Here is a 19,735-nt window from a genome sequence, read left to right on the forward strand (position 1 = left end):
CATTTATCTATTGATGGACACTTAGATTGATTTCTTGTCTTGGTTTCTGTGAATAGTGTTGAAATTAATATGGATGTGTAAAATACCTCTTGAACATACTTATTTAATTTCCTTTGGATATATACCTAGTAAGGAATTGTTGAATCATATGGTAATTTGGGGACCAGCAGATGGCATAATGATTACATTGCTCAACAGCCTAGTAGTTGACCACAGTTTGAATCCTGGACCTGGCAACTTAAAACTCACACCAGGTGTGTGTGTGTGCGCGCATGCCCCAAATCCCAAGAGGACAGTGGAGGAGAAGGAACTGTGGTGTGGCCATCCCTCCTGGAGGGCGATTTCTCTTTTTCTGTCTCTCCAGCAAACGTGCATGCCTTACAGCAAAAATCTCTCAAAAAAAAGGGGAAAAAAATAATTATATGGTAATTTCATTTTTAATTTTTTGAGAAAACTTCATACTATTTCCCTCATGGGTGTACTGATTTACAGTTCCATTATCCATATATTTAGATCATTGGACCTTTTTCCCTGAAGTTTTTACTTTATGGTACATGTACTCACCAGAGAGAGAGAGAAACACAGTGAGAGGGAAAGTGATAAATCACACACACACACACACACACACACACACACACCCACACCGGTGATGGCTACACCACAATCTCTTATCCTCCTGGGATCTTAGGCATGTATGCCAATGCACCTGAAGTTTCAAGCCACCACGCCCAGGACTCAAACCACAGCTGTCCATGTGGAAGTCCAGCCGTGTAACCACTATACCATCTGCTGGCCCCATTTGCCCATTTAAAAATTGGATTATTTGGATATTTTGCTGTTGAATTTTTTGAGTTCTTTGTACATTTTGGACATTAACCCTTTGCAGAAAAATAGTTTCCAAATATTTTCTTTTATTCTGTAGGTTGTATTTTCAAAAAACAGGAAGTCTTTCAGTTTAGTTTTTTTGGTCTATTTTTGCTTTTGTTGCCTAGCTTTTGAGGTCTTGAATATCCATACTTAAATATCTTTGTTCATAGGGCTAGCAGATGGCATAGTGGTTACATCGCTGGACTCACACGTGGCTGACTACAGTTTGAATCCTGGACCTGGTGGCTTGAAAATCATGCCAGGCTCATAAGTGTACATGCCAAGATCTTAGGAGAAGAATGGAGGAACAGGGATTGCGGCATGACTATTCCCCCATGGGGAGTGATTTTCTGCTTTACTTCTCACTTTCTCTGTCTGTCTCTGGTAAGTGCACACACTCTCTGGCAAAAACCTCTATTTAAAACAAGAACAACAAACAACTTTGTATAGAATAATTCCCCAAAGCATTTTCCCTATGTTTTCTTCTAGTAGTTTCAGTTTTGAGTCTTATATTTAAGTCTCTGATTTTTGTATATAGTAAGAAACAGAGGTTTAGTTTCATTCCCCTTCATGTGGATTTCTAATTTTCCCAGTGCAGTTTATTGAAGAGACTGACTTTTTTCCCAATGAATGTTCTGGGTTCTGTTGTTGAGAATCAATTGATTGTATACATGGAGATTTATTTCTGAATTTTCTTTTTTAAAGATTTTTGCTATAGGGCACATGTGCTTACCAGAGAGACAGAAAACAAGAAATCATCCCCCGGGGGTTGGGAGGAATGGCCATGCCACAAGGCCTTTTCTTCCATTCTCCTCTCAGGATCTTGGGCACAAATGACATGAGCCTGGTGTGTGTTTTGAGCCACCATTCTGGAATTTGAACCATGGTTAACTTCATGGGAATCCAGCAACGTAACCATTACACCATCTCTTGGCATCTATTTCTGAATTTTCTATTTTATTTCATTGGCCCATGTGTCTATGTTTATGCTAGTATCATGTTTTCTTTTGTTACCATAGTTTTGTAGTATATTTTAAAGTCAGGTAGTGTGATATTTCCAGCTTTGTTCTTTTTGCTAAAGATTGCTTTAGCTATTTGGGATCTTTTCTGGTATCATACAAATTTTATGCTTATTTTCCCCATTCTGTGAAGAAGGACATTGGTATATTGATAGAGATTGCATTGAATCTGTGTAGTGTTTGGGTAGTGTGGACATTTTAGCAATATTATTCTTCTGGTCCACAAACATGGGATGTCCTCCTATTTTTTGGTGTCTTCTTCTATTTCATCAGTGTTTTGTAGTTTTCAATGTAGAGATCTTTCATCTTGGTTAAATTTATTTCTAGGTATTTTATTTTGTCACTATTGAAAATGGGATTGTGAAAAGACAACTCTCTTTGAAAACTACAGTAGTGATAAACAAAAGATTGATAATGGAATTGTTTCCAGAGAAATAAGGTCCAGAGAATTCATACTGAAGTTAAGGTATGACCTCCTGTATATTGAATTTCATTTTGTAGCCATAATGAGTGGCAATATGCTAAAAATCACAGTGTGTTTTTGTGGAGACATACAGGCTGATGGAGCAATAAAGCTATCAAAATGTAAGTGGGATTTATTTATGAACAAAGAAATAATTCTAAATCTAAAATAGTTATTTTAAATAAAGAGTATAGAATTAAAAAATTAACAGAGGTAGATAGCCAGTATTCACGTAGATGCACTAATTTGAGGGTTCTCAGAGTAGTACTTTGGGATATGAAGACAAAAAGTAAACAAACAAACTCAAAAAAGCAAAACAACAGAAAATAAAATAACAGTAACAACAAAACACCAAACACATGCATTTGCTGAAATAATGAGAGACTACACGAATGATGTCTGCCTAAAAATGTTGGGAGTCTTTATAGTAATAGACAAATTAATAGATGGGGATGCCCAAGCTCTGAAGGGAGCTCCAGATTTCTAAGTTCATGCCAGCCTCTAAAATTGAGGACTGATGGAGCCCAAGACCCCAAGAGCTCCCCTTGGACGACTAGAAATCTCACTGGACAAGCCTCAGGTAACCCTTAAAGTGACAAATAACAACATGTTCTCTGAGATACTAATTTTTGTCTAAATCAGAGGTTAAGCTCATTTCCAAAAGCGAACTTATAAGAAGAAAAAAGGAAAAATAATAGTAAACAAAAAAGAAAAGAATTGTAAAAGTAATTTTGTGAAGGGATTTTATATATGACAAGTTGACTAAAATGTAAAGAAAGTGTTTTCCATATTGAAAGACAAGTTCTTTTCCCAATTAGTTCTCAGTATTCAAAAAAAAGCTCTAAAAGCTCATGCTGGGATCAGAAGTGGCCTTGGATGACCTCCTTCAGGCTGCAACTACAGGCTAGTGGTTAGAGCCAACAGGAGAGGCTCCACCCGCCACCTTACAAAACTATAGGGCACATGTGCTTACCAGAGAGACAGAAAACAAGAAATCATCCCCCGGGGGTTGGGAGGAATGGCCATGCCACAAGGCCTTTTCTTCCATTCTCCTCTCAGGATCTTGGGCACAAATGACATGAGCCTGGTGTGTGTTTTGAGCCACCATTCTGGAATTTGAACCATGGTTAACTTCATGGGAATCCAGCAACGTAACCATTACACCATCTCTTGGCATCTATTTCTGAATTTTCTATTTTATTTCATTGGCCCATGTGTCTATGTTTATGCTAGTATCATGTTTTCTTTTGTTACCATAGTTTTGTAGTATATTTTAAAGTCAGGTAGTGTGATATTTCCAGCTTTGTTCTTTTTGCTAAAGATTGCTTTAGCTATTTGGGATCTTTTCTGGTATCATACAAATTTTATGCTTATTTTCCCCATTCTGTGAAGAAGGACATTGGTATATTGATAGAGATTGCATTGAATCTGTGTAGTGTTTGGGTAGTGTGGACATTTTAGCAATATTATTCTTCTGGTCCACAAACATGGGATGTCCTCCTATTTTTTGGTGTCTTCTTCTATTTCATCAGTGTTTTGTAGTTTTCAATGTAGAGATCTTTCATCTTGGTTAAATTTATTTCTAGGTATTTTATTTTGTCACTATTGAAAATGGGATTGTGAAAAGACAACTCTCTTTGAAAACTACAGTAGTGATAAACAAAAGATTGATAATGGAATTGTTTCCAGAGAAATAAGGTCCAGAGAATTCATACTGAAGTTAAGGTATGACCTCCTGTATATTGAATTTCATTTTGTAGCCATAATGAGTGGCAATATGCTAAAAATCACAGTGTGTTTTTGTGGAGACATACAGGCTGATGGAGCAATAAAGCTATCAAAATGTAAGTGGGATTTATTTATGAACAAAGAAATAATTCTAAATCTAAAATAGTTATTTTAAATAAAGAGTATAGAATTAAAAAATTAACAGAGGTAGATAGCCAGTATTCACGTAGATGCACTAATTTGAGGGTTCTCAGAGTAGTACTTTGGGATATGAAGACAAAAAGTAAACAAACAAACTCAAAAAAGCAAAACAACAGAAAATAAAATAACAGTAACAACAAAACACCAAACATATGCATTTGCTGAAATAATAAGGAGAGACTACACGAATGATGTCTGCCTAAAAATGTTGGGAGTCTTTATAGTAATAGACAAATTAATAGATGGGGATGCCCAAGCTCTGAAGGGAGCTCCAGATTTCTAAGTTCATGCCGGCCTCTAAAATTGAGGACTGATGGAGCCCAAGACCCCAAGAGCTCCCCTTGGACGACTAGAAATCTCACTGGACAAGCCTCAGGTAACCCTTAAAGTGACAAATAACAACATGTTCTCTGAGATACTAATTTTTGTCTAAATCAGAGGTTAAGCTCATTTCCAAAAGCGAACTTATAAGAAGAAAAAAGGAAAAATAATAGTAAACAAAAAAGAAAAGAATTGTAAAAGTAATTTTGTGAAGGGATTTTATATATGACAAGTTGACTAAAATGTAAAGAAAGTGTTTTCCATATTGAAAGACAAGTTCTTTTCCCAATTAGTTCTCAGTATTCAAAAAAAGCTCTAAAAGCTCATGCTGGGATCAGAAGTGGCCTTGGATGACCTCCTTCAGGCTGCAACTACAGGCTAGTGGTTAGAGCCACCAGGAGATCCTCCACCTGCCACTTCACAAAACCCTTGCTTTGCCTCTTTTAGTTTTCTCATTATGTCAGATTGTTTTGGTCCTCTTCTAAGCTGAGAAATTCTTATAAAATTTGACACCTTGGCTCTGTTGGTAGGGAGTGCTACTTCACAAAACCCACCACCTACCTAGTCTCTCACTGGGGTATTTTGACAAACACCCTAGGAATTTGAGAAGGAAAAGCAGAGGGCAGAATAAAGTTCTGAGACACCTATTCTCTCTCACATTTCAACCTGCCTTTTTAATACTGGCCTGTTCTTTCATTCTGGCTTCTCTACTTACCTGTGTTTACCTACTAACTAGACTGGGATATGCACCTTGGTCTGCATCTCTACATTATTTTAAGACTTTGCTTCAACCCTCAGCCAAGGCTTGACAAATTATCCCAAAGTCTTTCACAGATTCAAGACCAAATAGACTTCCTGGCCACAGTAACTCTCCAAAATGTAAGAAGCCTAATCTTCTCACAGCAGGAAAAGGGAAACTCTGCCTCTTTCTAGAAGAATGCTGTTATTATCCTTCCCTGGTTGCTCCTAGTGTAGCTTTTCTCTCAGTTTCTACATTTCTAAAAATGCCAATGCCATCTGAGACACCATCCAGCAATTGGTACCAAAACAGGCTGAAAACATCTTGCTGCTCCAGAGGGAACAATATCCATACCACACCTGCCTCCAGAGACCCATACCCCTCCCCTTCAGCCCAAAAGACAGTGCTCCTTCTCAGGTTGAAGCAGCTCCTGAAGACTGGCCATTGGCCATAATCCCTTAACTCACTCTGCTTTTTTTTCCTAAAAGACAAAGGCTAGAAATGGTAGATTCAGCATCTGAATGACCTTTAGGAAATTTCCCTTCAGAAGGTGGCATGGTGGTTGAGGCTCTGGACTCCCACACAGCCGACCATGGTGTAAGCCCTGGATCTGGAGGCTTACTTTCTCACTTTGTCTCTCTGTGAGCAAATTAAAATAATAATCATGGTAAATAAAATCGAATAAATAATTCTTTTTAAAAAGTGAAAAGAAAAGGAGTTGGTTTCAGCAAACTTTGCCAGAATCCTCTGGCCAGAGCCCTCCCTTACTGGCAGCCAATATGCACAGATGGGTCGTTAAGGTCCTGTGGCAAGTGAGCTAAACAAAGAACTCGCCATTCTTGTGACCTACCCTTCCACCCCTCTCATATAAAAACATCACATCTCAGTAGTGTGGGCTGAAGCGCCTCTAGCTTCAGGCCCCCAGGGTGTTCTTTCTCTCAAAACTTTCCTTTTCTCTCTCTCTTTTTTCCCCTTTTTCTCTTGAGATGCTGCCTCCTGACTCTTACTCTGAACCCCTAACACGTGTAGGTTATCTGTTGGTTGGAACTGGCTAGTAAGTCAAAGTTGCAGGTGAATTTTGAAAGCAAGCCTCAGGCTGTATAAAAGTGAAAGTATCTATCTTGAGTCTGCTGGAATGTTTATATTCCCATTAATCTGTTCTATGGGACTGATTGCTCCAAAACGAGACATAGAAACAATGTATGCATCACTGAGTGGCATTACCTTCAATTCAATCTAGATTAGATCAATCAGCATGTAAGAAACATGGCATTTGCCCTAAGTGTACACATAGTCATTTAATATTTAACTTATATTGCTTTATGTTCCACCTGAGGTCCTGCTTCATTATTGTTACCGGGCGAATTTAGGCTGCCATGGGTCCATTCATGGGGCAAGTCCAGGGGTACTTCAAGGGGTGCACGATGCTGACTGTGGGACTGACCTGTCTGGTTTTGGTGAGTACTGCCCTGGCCTCCAGTGCCTCTTATATCTCACTCTTCTCCCCACGCAGCCTCAGGTTTGGATTGGTTGAATGCTTTTAACTGGGAGAGGGGCCTGAGGAGAATGCAATCTTATCCCTGCACAACTCTGAGGACAGCAACTGCTGGATGGGATATTAGTCTGTTACGGTCTGATCAGCGAGAACTAAGAGGACGTCCAGACATAGCCAAATTCATTGGAGTTTTGTTGACTAATATGTCGGCAGCATTCAGGGGAACTCATGTCTCTCAGAACCCTGCCACCCCAAGTGGAAGGAGAGGGGTGCTTATATAGACAGAAATCAGTCGATTCTGGGTTGATATGGTGATTACAATGGAAAGTGAGGAGTGGGTAAAGAGGAAAGGGAGTGGGGTTCCCATGCGAAAGCAGTGAAGGAAGCTGAATCCAGCAGGTTGTTATTTCTAAGGGCACTCTCCAGATCTTTGTTTAATGGTCCCCATGGCTCCAGGCAGGAGTCTGGTGTTTAGTTACAGTGCTAGGGATCATCTAAACAAAAAGCTTTCTGGCTAGTTAGAGACAATAAGACTATTAATCACTCTATTTACTCTGGGCAAAAGGAGAAAAGGATTAAACTTAAAGTTAAAAGATGGCGGTGTTTCTGCTTCAAGTCCATAGGGAGGGTGAGCAAGTTGGATGTTAGGATTTGTCAGGGAATCTAAAACATAAACCTGCAAGATTTTTCCAGGTAAATTCCAATGGAGTAAAGAAAAACAAGTAATTCACATTGTTCATAGCTCTTTCAGCTTTCAAAGCTGTTTTCCTTTCTGGAGTGACTCTTTATTTCACCTTTTGAGAACTTTGCTTAAAAAAAAAAGGGGTGAGTAACAAAGCTCAAGAGAATGACTTTCTCTTTCTGTTCATCAGTCAAAGATGGAGTTTCTTCGGGTCAGCAGTTGGCATAATAATGTCTTTGTCGGTGGACTACCACGTAGTTAACCGCGGTTCAAGTCCTGGACCCGGTGACTTTAACTCAAGCTTGGCGCGTGTGCATGTGTGCCCAAGATCCTGAGAGGAGAATGGAGGAGAAGGCATTGTGGCGTGGCCATACTTCTATCTGTCTCTTTCTAGTGAGCGCACGTGCCCTATAGCAAAAACCTCCCCCGACACACACACACACAAAATGGAGTTTCTTTATCTTCTTTAGAGAGATTTTTACTATAGGGCATGTGCTCTAGCCAGAGACAGAAAGAGACAGAAATAAAGAAATTACTCCTGGGGGTATGACCACACCACAACCCCTTCTCCATTCTCATCTTTGGATCTTGGGCACACATGAACATGTACCTGTTAAGTTTGATTTGGGAATGGCGGTGGAATCAGAGGCAGCAAAGACAAAAATATTAGAGTCAGACCTTGGAGTTTAATAAAACCAATATAATTTATTCTGGAAAAGCTTTCAGGTGAGGTTCCTCCCGAGGGAGTCACACCCAGGGTGGGTGCTGCTTGTTCTTAAAGGGCCGTTGTCCAATAGGTGCTCACCATGGGTCCTTGTCTGGCCAGTGAAGTTCCCTGTTTCTGTTCAACTTTGGCAGGCACGCCAAATACTGAAGGGCAGGAAAGTCTGTTGGTGATGGCGAGCCAGATGCAGAAACAGGAAAGTTCTGCCTGTGGGAATGTTTCCGCCATGTTTCTTTTTCCTCCCCCCAGAACTTATATTCCTACCTTAAAGGGATAAGGGATGACCACCGTTCTGGCTGCTTCAGGCTGTTATGGGACGTTGATCTGGGGCCCTCGGGTCTGAGGGTCTTGGGGAAGGGGTGCATAGGGGTGCAGGAACATCTGATTAATTGCCACTCGAGTGATGGATGCATGTTCCCTGAGAATGTGTAAGACACAGGGTGCAAAAGCCAGAATTAGATAGCAGTATGATGGGTTCTACAAACAGGAGGATCCAGGGTAGCAAGGATTTTTAAAGAGCGCCATGCATAGTGCTGCAAGCAAGAGAACACAGTGCCTCCACAGAGGACGAAAATCCCAGTGGGCAGAGGCATTGGGAGCCAAGGTGAGGTTATATGTGTAGAGGAGAGAGACACTGGAGAACTGTGGAGAAATAGTGACATTGTGGGTAGAGGTATAATTGACCTGGAATGAGGGTGGTACCAGAATGGCTACTATGGCAGAGCCAGCAAGAGTTATTTTGGGTGGGGTCCAGGGAGGCCAGAAAATGAAAAGTAGAGTTAATTAAAGTTGGCACTCGGGGACTTGGGGAAGGAGAGGGAAAAAGTACTGGGGCCAAAATTTTCTGGATTGGTCATGTAGGGGGCAGTCAATGACAAACTTGAAGTTTTCTATAATACCTCCAGGGTCTGTACCCAGGCATCTATTTGGATACCTACCAGTTGGGCGGACAGCCAGAGAGAGACAGACGGGTTCCTGATGGTAAATGTTACTGGATTACAGGTCGTGGGGGTACAGCCCTAAGGGGGCCAAAGGTACCTCCAGAGTTGACCAGAGGGCTGCTAAGGTACGCTGAAAGGTTAAACTGCAGAGTGACATGAGGAGTGCCGTTCCCAAGCAGTCTTATTGATAATACCTTGATTGCCCCATGTGTGTCGTACCTGGAATTCCCACCCCAGTAACTGTCAAGGCGGAGTCCATTCCAAAGGCTATGAGAAGGAGGAGGCTGGGCATGGCTAACCGTGTGGGGAGGAGGCAGCCCTGGTTAGCCAGTCCAGACATTTTAGACTTACCATGATTTCCACAAGTAGGAGGTATAACACTGCTAGCAAAAAGCCTTTTTCTAGAACGCTCAATGCTGTGGGGCTACTGCAGCCAGTTCAACAGAAAGAACTAGGGCTAGTGTGATGGGGAGGGCCTGAACAGGTAATTATAGGGGCAGGGTGGAGATGATATAGGCTTCTGCTATGAGGGAAAGAAGAGGGTTTTTCTGAGAGTTGGGACTATGGGGTTGACCTGGTCTGGAGAGATGACCGGGGAAACAGGCAGCCTGGCAGAGGAGGCCAAGAAGGGGAGGAGTTAAATTGAAGGGTGATGGGTAACTTTGCAAGGATGTCACGGCCTAGGAGGGGTGTGGGGCATATGAGAATGACAAGAAAAGAGTGGGTGAAGTACATTTTCCCGAGGCGAGAGACTAAGGGTTTGGTAGAGAGGGCATGAGGGCTGGCCATCAATACCCACAATAGAAACCTGGGAGGGTAATAAGGGGCCAGGGTATGTTGGGAGGACAGAGTAGGTAGCCCCCGTGTCCACCAGGAATGCGAACGACTTACCCGCTACCTGAAGCTGGACCCTGGGCTCGGCGAGGGTAATTGGGGTGGTTGAGTCTGGGGGCCGTCAACCCTCAGTAAATCACATCATGGCCAGGTCGAAATCCGGGTGGTGGATCTCCTCTTGGTGTGGAGGCGTTGGGAGTGGATCTCGTCTCCCTCTTTTGGGGCAGTCAGAACCCCAGTAACCCATTTCACCACACCCTGGGCAGGGTTTAGTGGGTGGCCTGGGATCCGGGCATTCACGGGCCTAGTGGCCTGACTTGCCACATTGGAAGCAGTTTCCCTGGGGGGAGACTGTGCCTAGGGACCCCCTTCTGAGGTGCTAGCCGCAGGGCAGCCACCAGGGCTTGGGCTTGCGTGGCAGCCATCTGTTTGGCCTGTTTGTGATGGGCTACCTCAGCGTTCTCCTCTTGGGAATTGAAAACTTTAATTGCCATATTCACCAGGTCTCCTATGGGGGTCTGAAGGCCCTGTTCAGCCTTTTTGGGATTTTTTTTCCTGATATCAGGGGCTGACAGGGTGATAAAGTGGGTGGCCAGAACCACTGCCCCAACAGGATCTTCCAGGGAGAGTCAGGTATGGAGTTGCATAGCCTCAATGAGGCGGGTGCTGATCGTTCTTAAAGGGCCACTGTCCAATAGGTGCTTGCCATGGGTCCTTGTCTGGCCAATGAAGTTCCTTGTTTCTGTTCAACTTTGGCGAGCATATGCCAAATGCTGAAGGACTGGAAAGTCCGTTGGTGATGGTGAGCCAGATGCAGAAACAGGAAAGTTCTACTGTTTCCGCCATGCTTCTTTTCCCTCCCCCATGACCTTACAGTACCCAGCATGAGTTTTAAGTCAATGGGTCTGGAACACAACAGTCAACTACATGAAAGTCAATGATGTAAGCATTACACCATCCACTGGTTCCAAAACTCGAGTTTCAAGTATAGATGCGTTTTGTTTGGACTGTTTAAACTCGTGTTTAGAAGAGTTGAATCTTAGGGTCGGCAGGTGGCGTGGTGGTGGTTTGGTTAAAGGTGCTGGATTCCCACATGGATGACTGCGATTTGAGTCCTGGACCTTGCAGCTTACTTGCTCGCTCTCTCTGCCCCTCTCTAGTCAAATGGAAATAAACAAATGAATAAATGAAGTTAAATAAGATAATTCTTTAAAAAAAAAAAAAAGAAGTGTTGAACCTATTGGTAATTGTTAGGGTTCCAAGTAAGAGTTAGGCACCATATCAAAAAAAAGGAAAGTTGGGACCAGCAGTTAGCGTAATGGCTGTCGCTGGACTCCCACGTAGTCAACCGCAATTCGAGTCCTGGATCCAGTGATTTAAACTCACGCTGGGTGCGTGTGCATGCATGCCCAAGATCCCAAGAGGAAAATGGAGGAGAAGGGATTGCAGCGTGGCCATCCCCCCTGGGGGGGGGGGGCGCCCACCCCCTATAGAAAAAACCTCTCCAAAAAAAAAAAAGGAAAGTTTATTGAGAGAACACTCTAGGATCTGAAGCCAGAAGTTCTTCAGCCCACCCTTCGGAGATATGATGTATTTATATGGCAGGAGTAGAGAGGTAAGGCCACAGAGTAGCAATTACTTTGATTAGTTTACTTGGCCCTGAGGCGTTATTGACCCATCTGTGAGTGCTGGCTGCCAGTAAGGAAGGGCTCTGGCTGGAGGATTCTGGCTAAAGGTCACGGCAACCATCTCCTTATTTCCTGATAAGAAATTTCCTAAAGGCCATTCAGGAGCTCATCTAACAATAATTTAAATAATAAGAGATTTTACATGAAAATACAAATTTTCCTTAAGCTGCTGAGTCTGGGATTGAAACTACCCAGGTGGCCATGTGGGACACAACACCTTAAACTCCGTGCCACCTGCCAGCCCTACTCATCTGTGTTTTTGAAAGTTTTTTTTCATTTTATGTTTTTTCTGAAGTGATGTAGGTGAGTCATACACATTAAAGGCATTACCTTGACTGGAAGCCTCAGTTACCTTATATGTTCTGAAGAGTCTTCATGCCATGAACCACTTCCAGCTTCATCCAGCCCTGAATCATGGATACACATACCCAACACGTTCATGGATGTCTTCAGACACAAACCTGGCAACTTCCCATGTGGTCGGCCTTGTAGAACATTGTCTTACCATTGCACCACTGTTTTCACCCCTGAAGTCTCAATTTAGCAACTCTGTTCTGTTGGTGTGGTCACTGACACCTAAAATTGCCTTAGATTATGAGTGAGCATAGTCCCTGATTGCAACTTTGAACTTCTATGATAAAACAACTCCCTTTTGATCATAATAGGCTACAAGTCCATTCCATTCCTCTGGACTTCACTACTGGAATAATAATTATATTCTTTTTTAAATTATCAATTATTATTCTTTTTTTAAAATTTTTATTTACATTTTTTTAATATAATCACATTATTTAGCTTACAAGGTGATCATTTCAATATGTGAACATTTCTCCCTGGTTGAGTTGATCAAAATATAACAACACTACTTCCCTGTCTCAGCAATGCTGTCTTTGTATCCCTCCTCCAAATGTTTTTCCCCAGGCCCCACTCCTCCAAACACACCACATCTGGCATTCACATCCACCTCTGTGTTTGTACATCCTTTAGCCTGCCCGTTTCAGTTATAGAGTGCAGACGTTCGGTATATATTAAGTGGGGACATACAGGGTCTCTACTTCATAGCCTGGCTTGCTTCACTCACCAGTAATCTTCCATATTCTTCCACTTTCTGTCAAAAGCCAGGGTTTTGTTGTTCTTAATGGCTGAATAGTATTCCATAGAGTGTATGTGCCACAGTTTTTCAATCCATTCAGCCGTACGGGGGCATTTGGGTTGGTTCCATGACTTAGCAATCGTGAAAAGTGTCGCAATAAACATCGATGTGCAAGCACTTTTCCAATGAGAAATTCTTCTGTCCTTAGGGTAGAAGCCAGGAAATGGGATTGCTGGATCATATGGTAGTTCTATTCGTAGATTTCTGAGGAATCTCCAAATTGTTCTCCACAGTGGTTGGACTAATTTACATTCCCACCAGCAGTGTAAGAGAATTCCCCTTTCACTACACCCCCCCAACACTTCTTTTTTATTTTTTTCTTTTGAGAGATATTTTTTGTTTTAGGGCAAGTACACTTGCAGAGAGACAGAGAGACAGAAAATGAGAAATCACCCTCTGAAAAGGATGGCCATGCCACAATTCCTTCTCCATTCTCCTCTTCAGATTTTGGGCACACATGCACACGCACCTGTCATGAGTTTTAAGACGCTGATGTAGGACTCGAACCGTGGTCAGCCACGTGGGAGTCCAAAGACATTTACACTATCTGCTGTTCCCAGTTATACTTGTTTTTAAGGCTGCTGGAGAAATTATCACTAACTTATCGGCTTAAACAACCTATATTTCTTCTCTTATAATTCTAGAGGTCAGAAGTCATTAAATTAGGGTTGTAGGCCAGCAGGTGCCATGGAGGTTAAGGTGCTGGATCTCACATGGCCAATTGTGCTGTTTGAGTCCCAGACCTGGTGACTTGAAAAATCACACTTGGTGCATGTGTATGTATGCCCAAGTCTGTGAGAGTAGACTGGAGGAGAAGAGTCTGTGGTGTGGCATTCCCCATGACAGGGGGTTGATTTTTCTCTCACTCTGATGAATGCATGTGCCCGATAACAAAAACTAAAAACTCAAAAACAAGCAAACAAATAAATTGGGGTTGCCAGACTCTGTAACTTCTGGAGGCTCCAGGGGAGACTCCTATTCCTTGCTCTTTTCCAACATTAGAGGCCACCTGCATGCTTTTTCTCAGAGGCCCCTTCCTCCGTCTTCAAAGTCAGCAGCATAGCATCTTCAAGCCTCTGTTTCTGTCCCTCTGCTTTCATCATTGCATCACCTCTGTCTTCTGTGATATAATCTACCCTTGTCTCTCTCTTCTTCTTTTTTTCTAAATTTGTCTTATTTCTTAATTTACTATTATTATTTTAAAATTTGCTGTAGAGCATGTGTGTTCACCAGAGAGACAGCAAGAGAGAGAGAAAGTGAGAAAGCAAACTTTCAAGTCCAGGATTTGAACTGCATTTAACCATGTAGGAGTCCAGTGCCTTAACCACCACACCAGCTGCTGTCCCCTTCTCTCTCTTCTAAAGGCACCTATGATTTCATTTAGAGCTGTATAATCCAGGATAACCTCCCTATTATAAAATCCTTAATTTAGTCACATGCACAAAGTCCCTTATGTTACAGAAGGTGACAGAGTCCAGCAATCAAGACACAGACATTTTGGTGGGCCATTATTCAGGTTTCCATGGTAATCAAAGCCAGAATCCTTATTAATTCTTGACCTCTGAATTTGGGCTCCTCTTACTATTCCTGTCCAATAGAACAAGGTCTCCTTTCTCTATGCTCCTCAATCTCATGCTCCCCTGAAAAGCTATTGTGCTAAATCTGGAGAAAATACAGTGCTTCTAAGAATTTACAATGTAACAGAGAAGACATTTGTGTAAATAAGGAGTAAATTTAGGGGATAAAAGAGGACAGGACTTTTATTATCCCTGTGCCTCATGACATTAGACATAGCTGCACTAACATCCTCTTCTCCCAAATAGAAGATAATGTCTCCGAAGTTCATACTGTTTTATCTTTTTTTTTTTTTGAGAGAGAGAGAATTTTGCTATAGGGTGCACGTGCTTGCTGAAGAGACAGTGAGAGAAAGCAGGAAATCCCCCCCACCCGGGGATGGCCATGTCACAGTCTTCTTTTCCATTCTCTTTTTGGGATCTTGGGCACGCCATGCGCCCGGTGGGAGTTTCAAGCTGCCGGGTCCGGAACTTGTACCACAATGAACTACATGGGCGTCCAGGAACATAACCATTATGTCACCTGCTGGTCCCTGAATCTCATGCTTTAAATTCCAGTATAAATTCTATTGGTATTTGAAATGTGTCCGTTGGTTCTTTTTCTAGATCACCCTTACCTGAATAGAACAGACTATTGGTGGGTATTGGTGAGTATCTGATAGGCAGGGGTCTAGACCCCCTCCTCACCCTCCACCACATCCATCACATAAAATGTAGCCTCTTCCAGTGCTTTCCCATTTGAATTTTTGTACTTCTTTGGTTTATATTTGTCCTTTTGTGTTTCTCAGAATATGAAACCAGAGAAATTAGAGGCCTTGGGAGAGACTATGTCCCAGCAAACACTGTATCTTACTAGAAAACAATCTGCCATTTCTGTTTTTTTTGTTCATGAAGGATATTGGTCTAGTTTTTATGTAATATTCTTTTTTTTTTTGAAACCAAATATACGTTTATTTTTAGCTGTATTCTATTCAGTTAATAAATGCATGTGTTTCTTTTTTTTTTTATTTTTTTTATTACATTGGATTACATATAACTTTACATTGACTTCCATTGCTTTTTCAAAAGGGAATGCCATGCATGTCAGTCAATACAGAGGCATCGATCTCTCCGCTTTATCATTCAAAGTCTTTTCCATGCATTTCCCAATAATTATTATTATTATAATTTTTTAAAACAGTCAATCACTATTTCTCATTTTGCTTGTTAAAAGACTTCACCCATCATGAAATACTTCCCAGACCAGTCCAGTTGAGAATACTATACACGTCATCTTCAACAGATAATAAACCATATCTGTTTCTCACTAACATCCCCTCTATTGTTCACTTGCTATCTTTCTCTATCCTCTTCTCTTTTTTTTTTTTATAGTTTATTTTTTATTATAATTTTTTTTCCCATCGCAACACACAAATGAATTTTCCATCCAAAATATACTGTGCATTGGCTCAATCAAGCACGTCAACATATATGTTCTCAGCAAATAATTTCCCAATTCTTGTGTCCTGCATACCTTGCCTTTTGTTTTACCATCCTAGATTCCCCATCCCCCTCCCTCTGTTATGACCCATCCTCCTCCCACATTGTCCCTGTCATCCCCGATTGCCCTCCGTGCCTCACCCCTCCCCAAATGATCTGTCAGTGATCTTAATTAGTCTAAGTCTCTCCAATAGTTATCACAGCTGACACATGCCTCTACATGAACTCAAGTCTGACTTTAGGCCTAAACCCCATTGGGTAAAAAGAGCATACTATAAAGTAGAACCCAACTGGGCCCATACCGCTCACTGCAGCCATCAAATATCCAATTTTTTTTTTGAGACAGAGTGAGATAGGAGAAAGCACCTCCCAAGGGGAAGGGTCACACTACAATCCCTTCTCCTCTCTCTCTCCCTCCTTTTGGGATTTTGAGAACGTGAGCACACACTGCTGGCATGTTTCTCAAGCTACCTTTGTCTGGTATTCGACTGCCTTGTCTCACTCTCCCATTACAATATCCCTGCTATATACAGTTGTCTTCCAGAAGAGTTACTGAAAAAGTGATACATACAAGTAAAGGGAGAGAGGCCACAAGTTCCAACCATCAGCTCATAAAGTTTTTGGTAATAGGGAGCATAAACTCCACTCAGGGTTGGATAAGGAAGGGTCTCCGGCAGATCCACAAGTGTAGGTGAGTCTCCAAGGAATGCAGTTTCAGGAAAGCAGTTCTGGTACACAGGGATAATTATCAGCTGATGCGGCACAGCAGTCATCTTGTAGTTACCAGGAATGGTGTTGTGGGGGTCTGCAGTGTGAGTTGTCCTTGGGTATCTGGCTTCCTTAAAAATGGCAGAGTAGTTCTTGTTTTCCCCTGAGGTAATGCAGGGCTGGTAACTATCATCTTCTTAAGTTGCAAGTTCTTCAACCTTGTTTTCGGCCTCCGGGCCATCCCGGGCCAGAGAGGCAGGGAGAGGCAGGGAGAGGCGCTTGGCTGCGCTGGGGGGCGTGAGCCCCTGGCTGCGTGGCCCCCCCCAGTGGGGCCCCGGCCAGGCCATTCCCGGCGCGCGGCTCCTTACTTTTCCAATGATTTCTGTGATGGCATTTCTTCTTTCCTTCGTCTGTGCCCAATTACAGAGGAAGCTCACTAAGGATGAACTGGCTTCCTTTTTCTCATTTTTTTCTTTTAAAGTTCACTTATTTATGGCTTCTATAGGAAAGAGACAGAGAGAGAGGCAACCTCAACAGAGTCTTCATGTTGTGACCCGTCTGCAGTCTCAGCTGGCCTGGATCATGAGCAGACACATGCCTGCCCAGCATATTCAAGGAAACCCTGGAACACAAACCCAGGACCTGTCCTGTGGGTACAGTTGCATGACCACTGTGCCTTCATTGGGCCCCCCTTTTTCTATAACCTTCAGGAGCATGGAGTGAAGGGCTCATCAGTCATCAGCCTGGGTTGGAGGTGGTGAGCATGGAGATGTGAAGAGGGAAGAGAGGGAGAGGAGGGTACCCTTAGAACGCCAAGGTCTGGGAGGGAAGTGGGACTTGCGAGGAGCAAGGAAAGCCGGAGACCTGTGGGTGGGATCCAGGCCACCTCATAACTCCAGGGGTGGGTGTCAGAGAGGTGGTAGTGGAGGAGTAAGTCCAAAACAAGGAGCCAGTGGAGATAAACCGGAGACACAAGTTCACCTTCACAACGTGAGATGCTTTTCTCAAATAAAGTTCATGGTTAGGCTAGCCCCATGGCCTAGTGGTCAGGGAAGCTGAGTCCCACGTGAGCAAGTACTCAGTTCTAGTCTCAACCCCAGCAGCTTGAGAAACACACCGAGTGCTTGTGCACGCATGCCCAAAAGCCCACCAGGATGGAGAAATCAGGGAGTAGGGACTGCAGCATGATCACACCCCACTGGGTGGTGCTTTGTCCCTCTCCTTCCCTGACTGTCTCTGTCTCTTTCTCTTGCTCTCTCTCTGGCAGGGGCACTTAGCCTCTGGCCCATAAAAAAAAAAGTAATGATGATTCAGACACCAGGCTTATAAATGACAGTCAGCAGGATGCAGGCAGGATAGGAAGCCCGGGACAAACCTGGCAGAGGGGCCATAATTTCATAATTTTCTTTCTCTCTCTCTCTTTCTTTTCTTTTCTTTTCTTTTCTTTTCTTTTTTTTTTTAAAGATTTTTGCCACGTCACGTGTGTGTTTGCCAGAGACAGACAGTGAGAGGAAAATGAGAAATCACTTCCCAGCAGGGATGGCATCACCACAATCCCTATTCTCTCTATTCTCCTGATATTTGGACCATGCACAGATATTTACCCAGTACATTTTTAAGCTGCCAGTCCAGGACTCAAACAGTGGTCAGCCACATGGAAATCAACTGCCTTAACCAGCAAGCTGCCTGCTGATCCAGGAACTAGCTTCGATAAATGAAAATCTCTTTCCCAGAAGAAAATGAGGGAAATACAAACCACTGATAGATTCCTCTTTCTCTACCCACAGATTGTCTATTTCAAGATGTCCAAGCCCAACAGAAACATCTATCGGCCCCCTGGACCTCGCCCTATCTGTAAATTAGCCTCCAAGTCCATGGACTCTTCCTCCTTCTTGGACTCTCTCTCTCAGAAGCTTACCAACTTGACCCGTCTTCTGTACTGGCCTCCCATCCCAGGAGGTGGAGGGGACATTTTGGCCTCTACCAGCCCCCAGACCTCTACCTACCACCTCAGGAGTCCTGCTCAGGCCAGCTATGCCCTGGGAAGCTCCCTGGAGGCCATCCTTGTGGCCAGGGACCACTGGGGCAGGCCCAAGACCCACGGTGGGGATCTGTTTCGGGCACAGCTGCTGGGTCCAGATCTGAAGGCAGGGGTCCCTGGGGATGTCTGGGACCTGGAAAATGGCACGTACCTCTTATCTTTCCCCCTTTTCTGGGCTGGGCAGGCCCAGGTGCAAGTGCGGCTGATTCACTCCAGCGAGGCAGTTGGGGTTCTGCAGAGAATCTGGAGAGAGAAAAGCGCCACAGTCGATTTTAGGGGCTATTTCCGGGGACCAAAAGGGACTGAAGAGACTGTGATTTGCAATGTCGACCCCCAGTCAACTGGTACAAAAGGGCCTACCTGCCAGTACAGGGATATGGTTTCTGGTGAACTCTGGTTCTGTGCTAAACCTCCTACCCTGCCCTGCAACTTTCTAGTTGGTCATTCAAGTGGGAATTATCTGAAGGTGACCACTCCACATGATGAGTCCCTGCTGGCATGGTAAGAAACCCAGAATGTGGGATGCATGTCTCCATAAGTCACATCTTTCCTCATTATTTTTAAAAATATTCAGTTATTTAGGTAGATTTTAAAATATTTTGTCCAAGGTTAGCAGGTGATGTGGTGATAAAGACACTGGATCCCACATGGCCGACTTTGTGGTTGAGTCCTGGATCCAGTGACTTGAAAACATGCCAGGCATGCATGCATGTATGCCCCAAATCCAAAGATGGGAATGGAGGAGAAGGGACTGTGGCATCACTATCCCCCTTGGGTGGTGATTTTTCACCACTCCCCTTGTCTCTCTGGAAAGTACAAGCAGCCTATAGCAAAAACTAGGGGAGGGGACAAAAAGAAGTCCAGGCTTTTTGGTGAGAATTGGTATGCCATTTTAGCAGGAGAAGAAGCCCCTATTCTATTTCATCAGCTTCTGTTGGTATGTCCAATACTTGTTACTTCAATTTATTACATGAGGAATCCTCAAAAAATGCATAGAAAATATGTATTATGAAAAACTGATGTGTGGATTTCAGATTTTTTTGCACCAAGATAAACTTGCACTTTAATTCCATTTTTA

The 19,735-nt window shown here is 43.1% G+C and overlaps 1 protein-coding gene across 1 annotated transcript in view; it reads left to right on the forward strand.

The window, feature by feature from the left end:
* Positions 1 to 2,325: 2,325 nt before the first annotated feature.
* The window catches only part of LOC102471861 (NXPE family member 3), a gene marked incomplete at its 3' end in the record, with an annotated part of 48,504 nt that continues 31,094 nt past the window's right edge, over positions 2,326 to 19,735 (forward strand). The window contains 4 exon segments of the mRNA XM_014584308.2: positions 2,326 to 2,352; positions 6,675 to 6,795; positions 15,036 to 15,076; positions 18,404 to 19,158. Of these exon segments, the coding sequence (XP_014439794.1) occupies positions 18,419 to 19,158 (740 nt within the window).

Source organism: Tupaia chinensis, unplaced genomic scaffold, assembly GCF_000334495.1.
Source record: "Tupaia chinensis unplaced genomic scaffold, TupChi_1.0 Scaffold146229_1, whole genome shotgun sequence".
Lineage (NCBI taxonomy): Eukaryota > Metazoa > Chordata > Mammalia > Scandentia > Tupaiidae > Tupaia > Tupaia belangeri.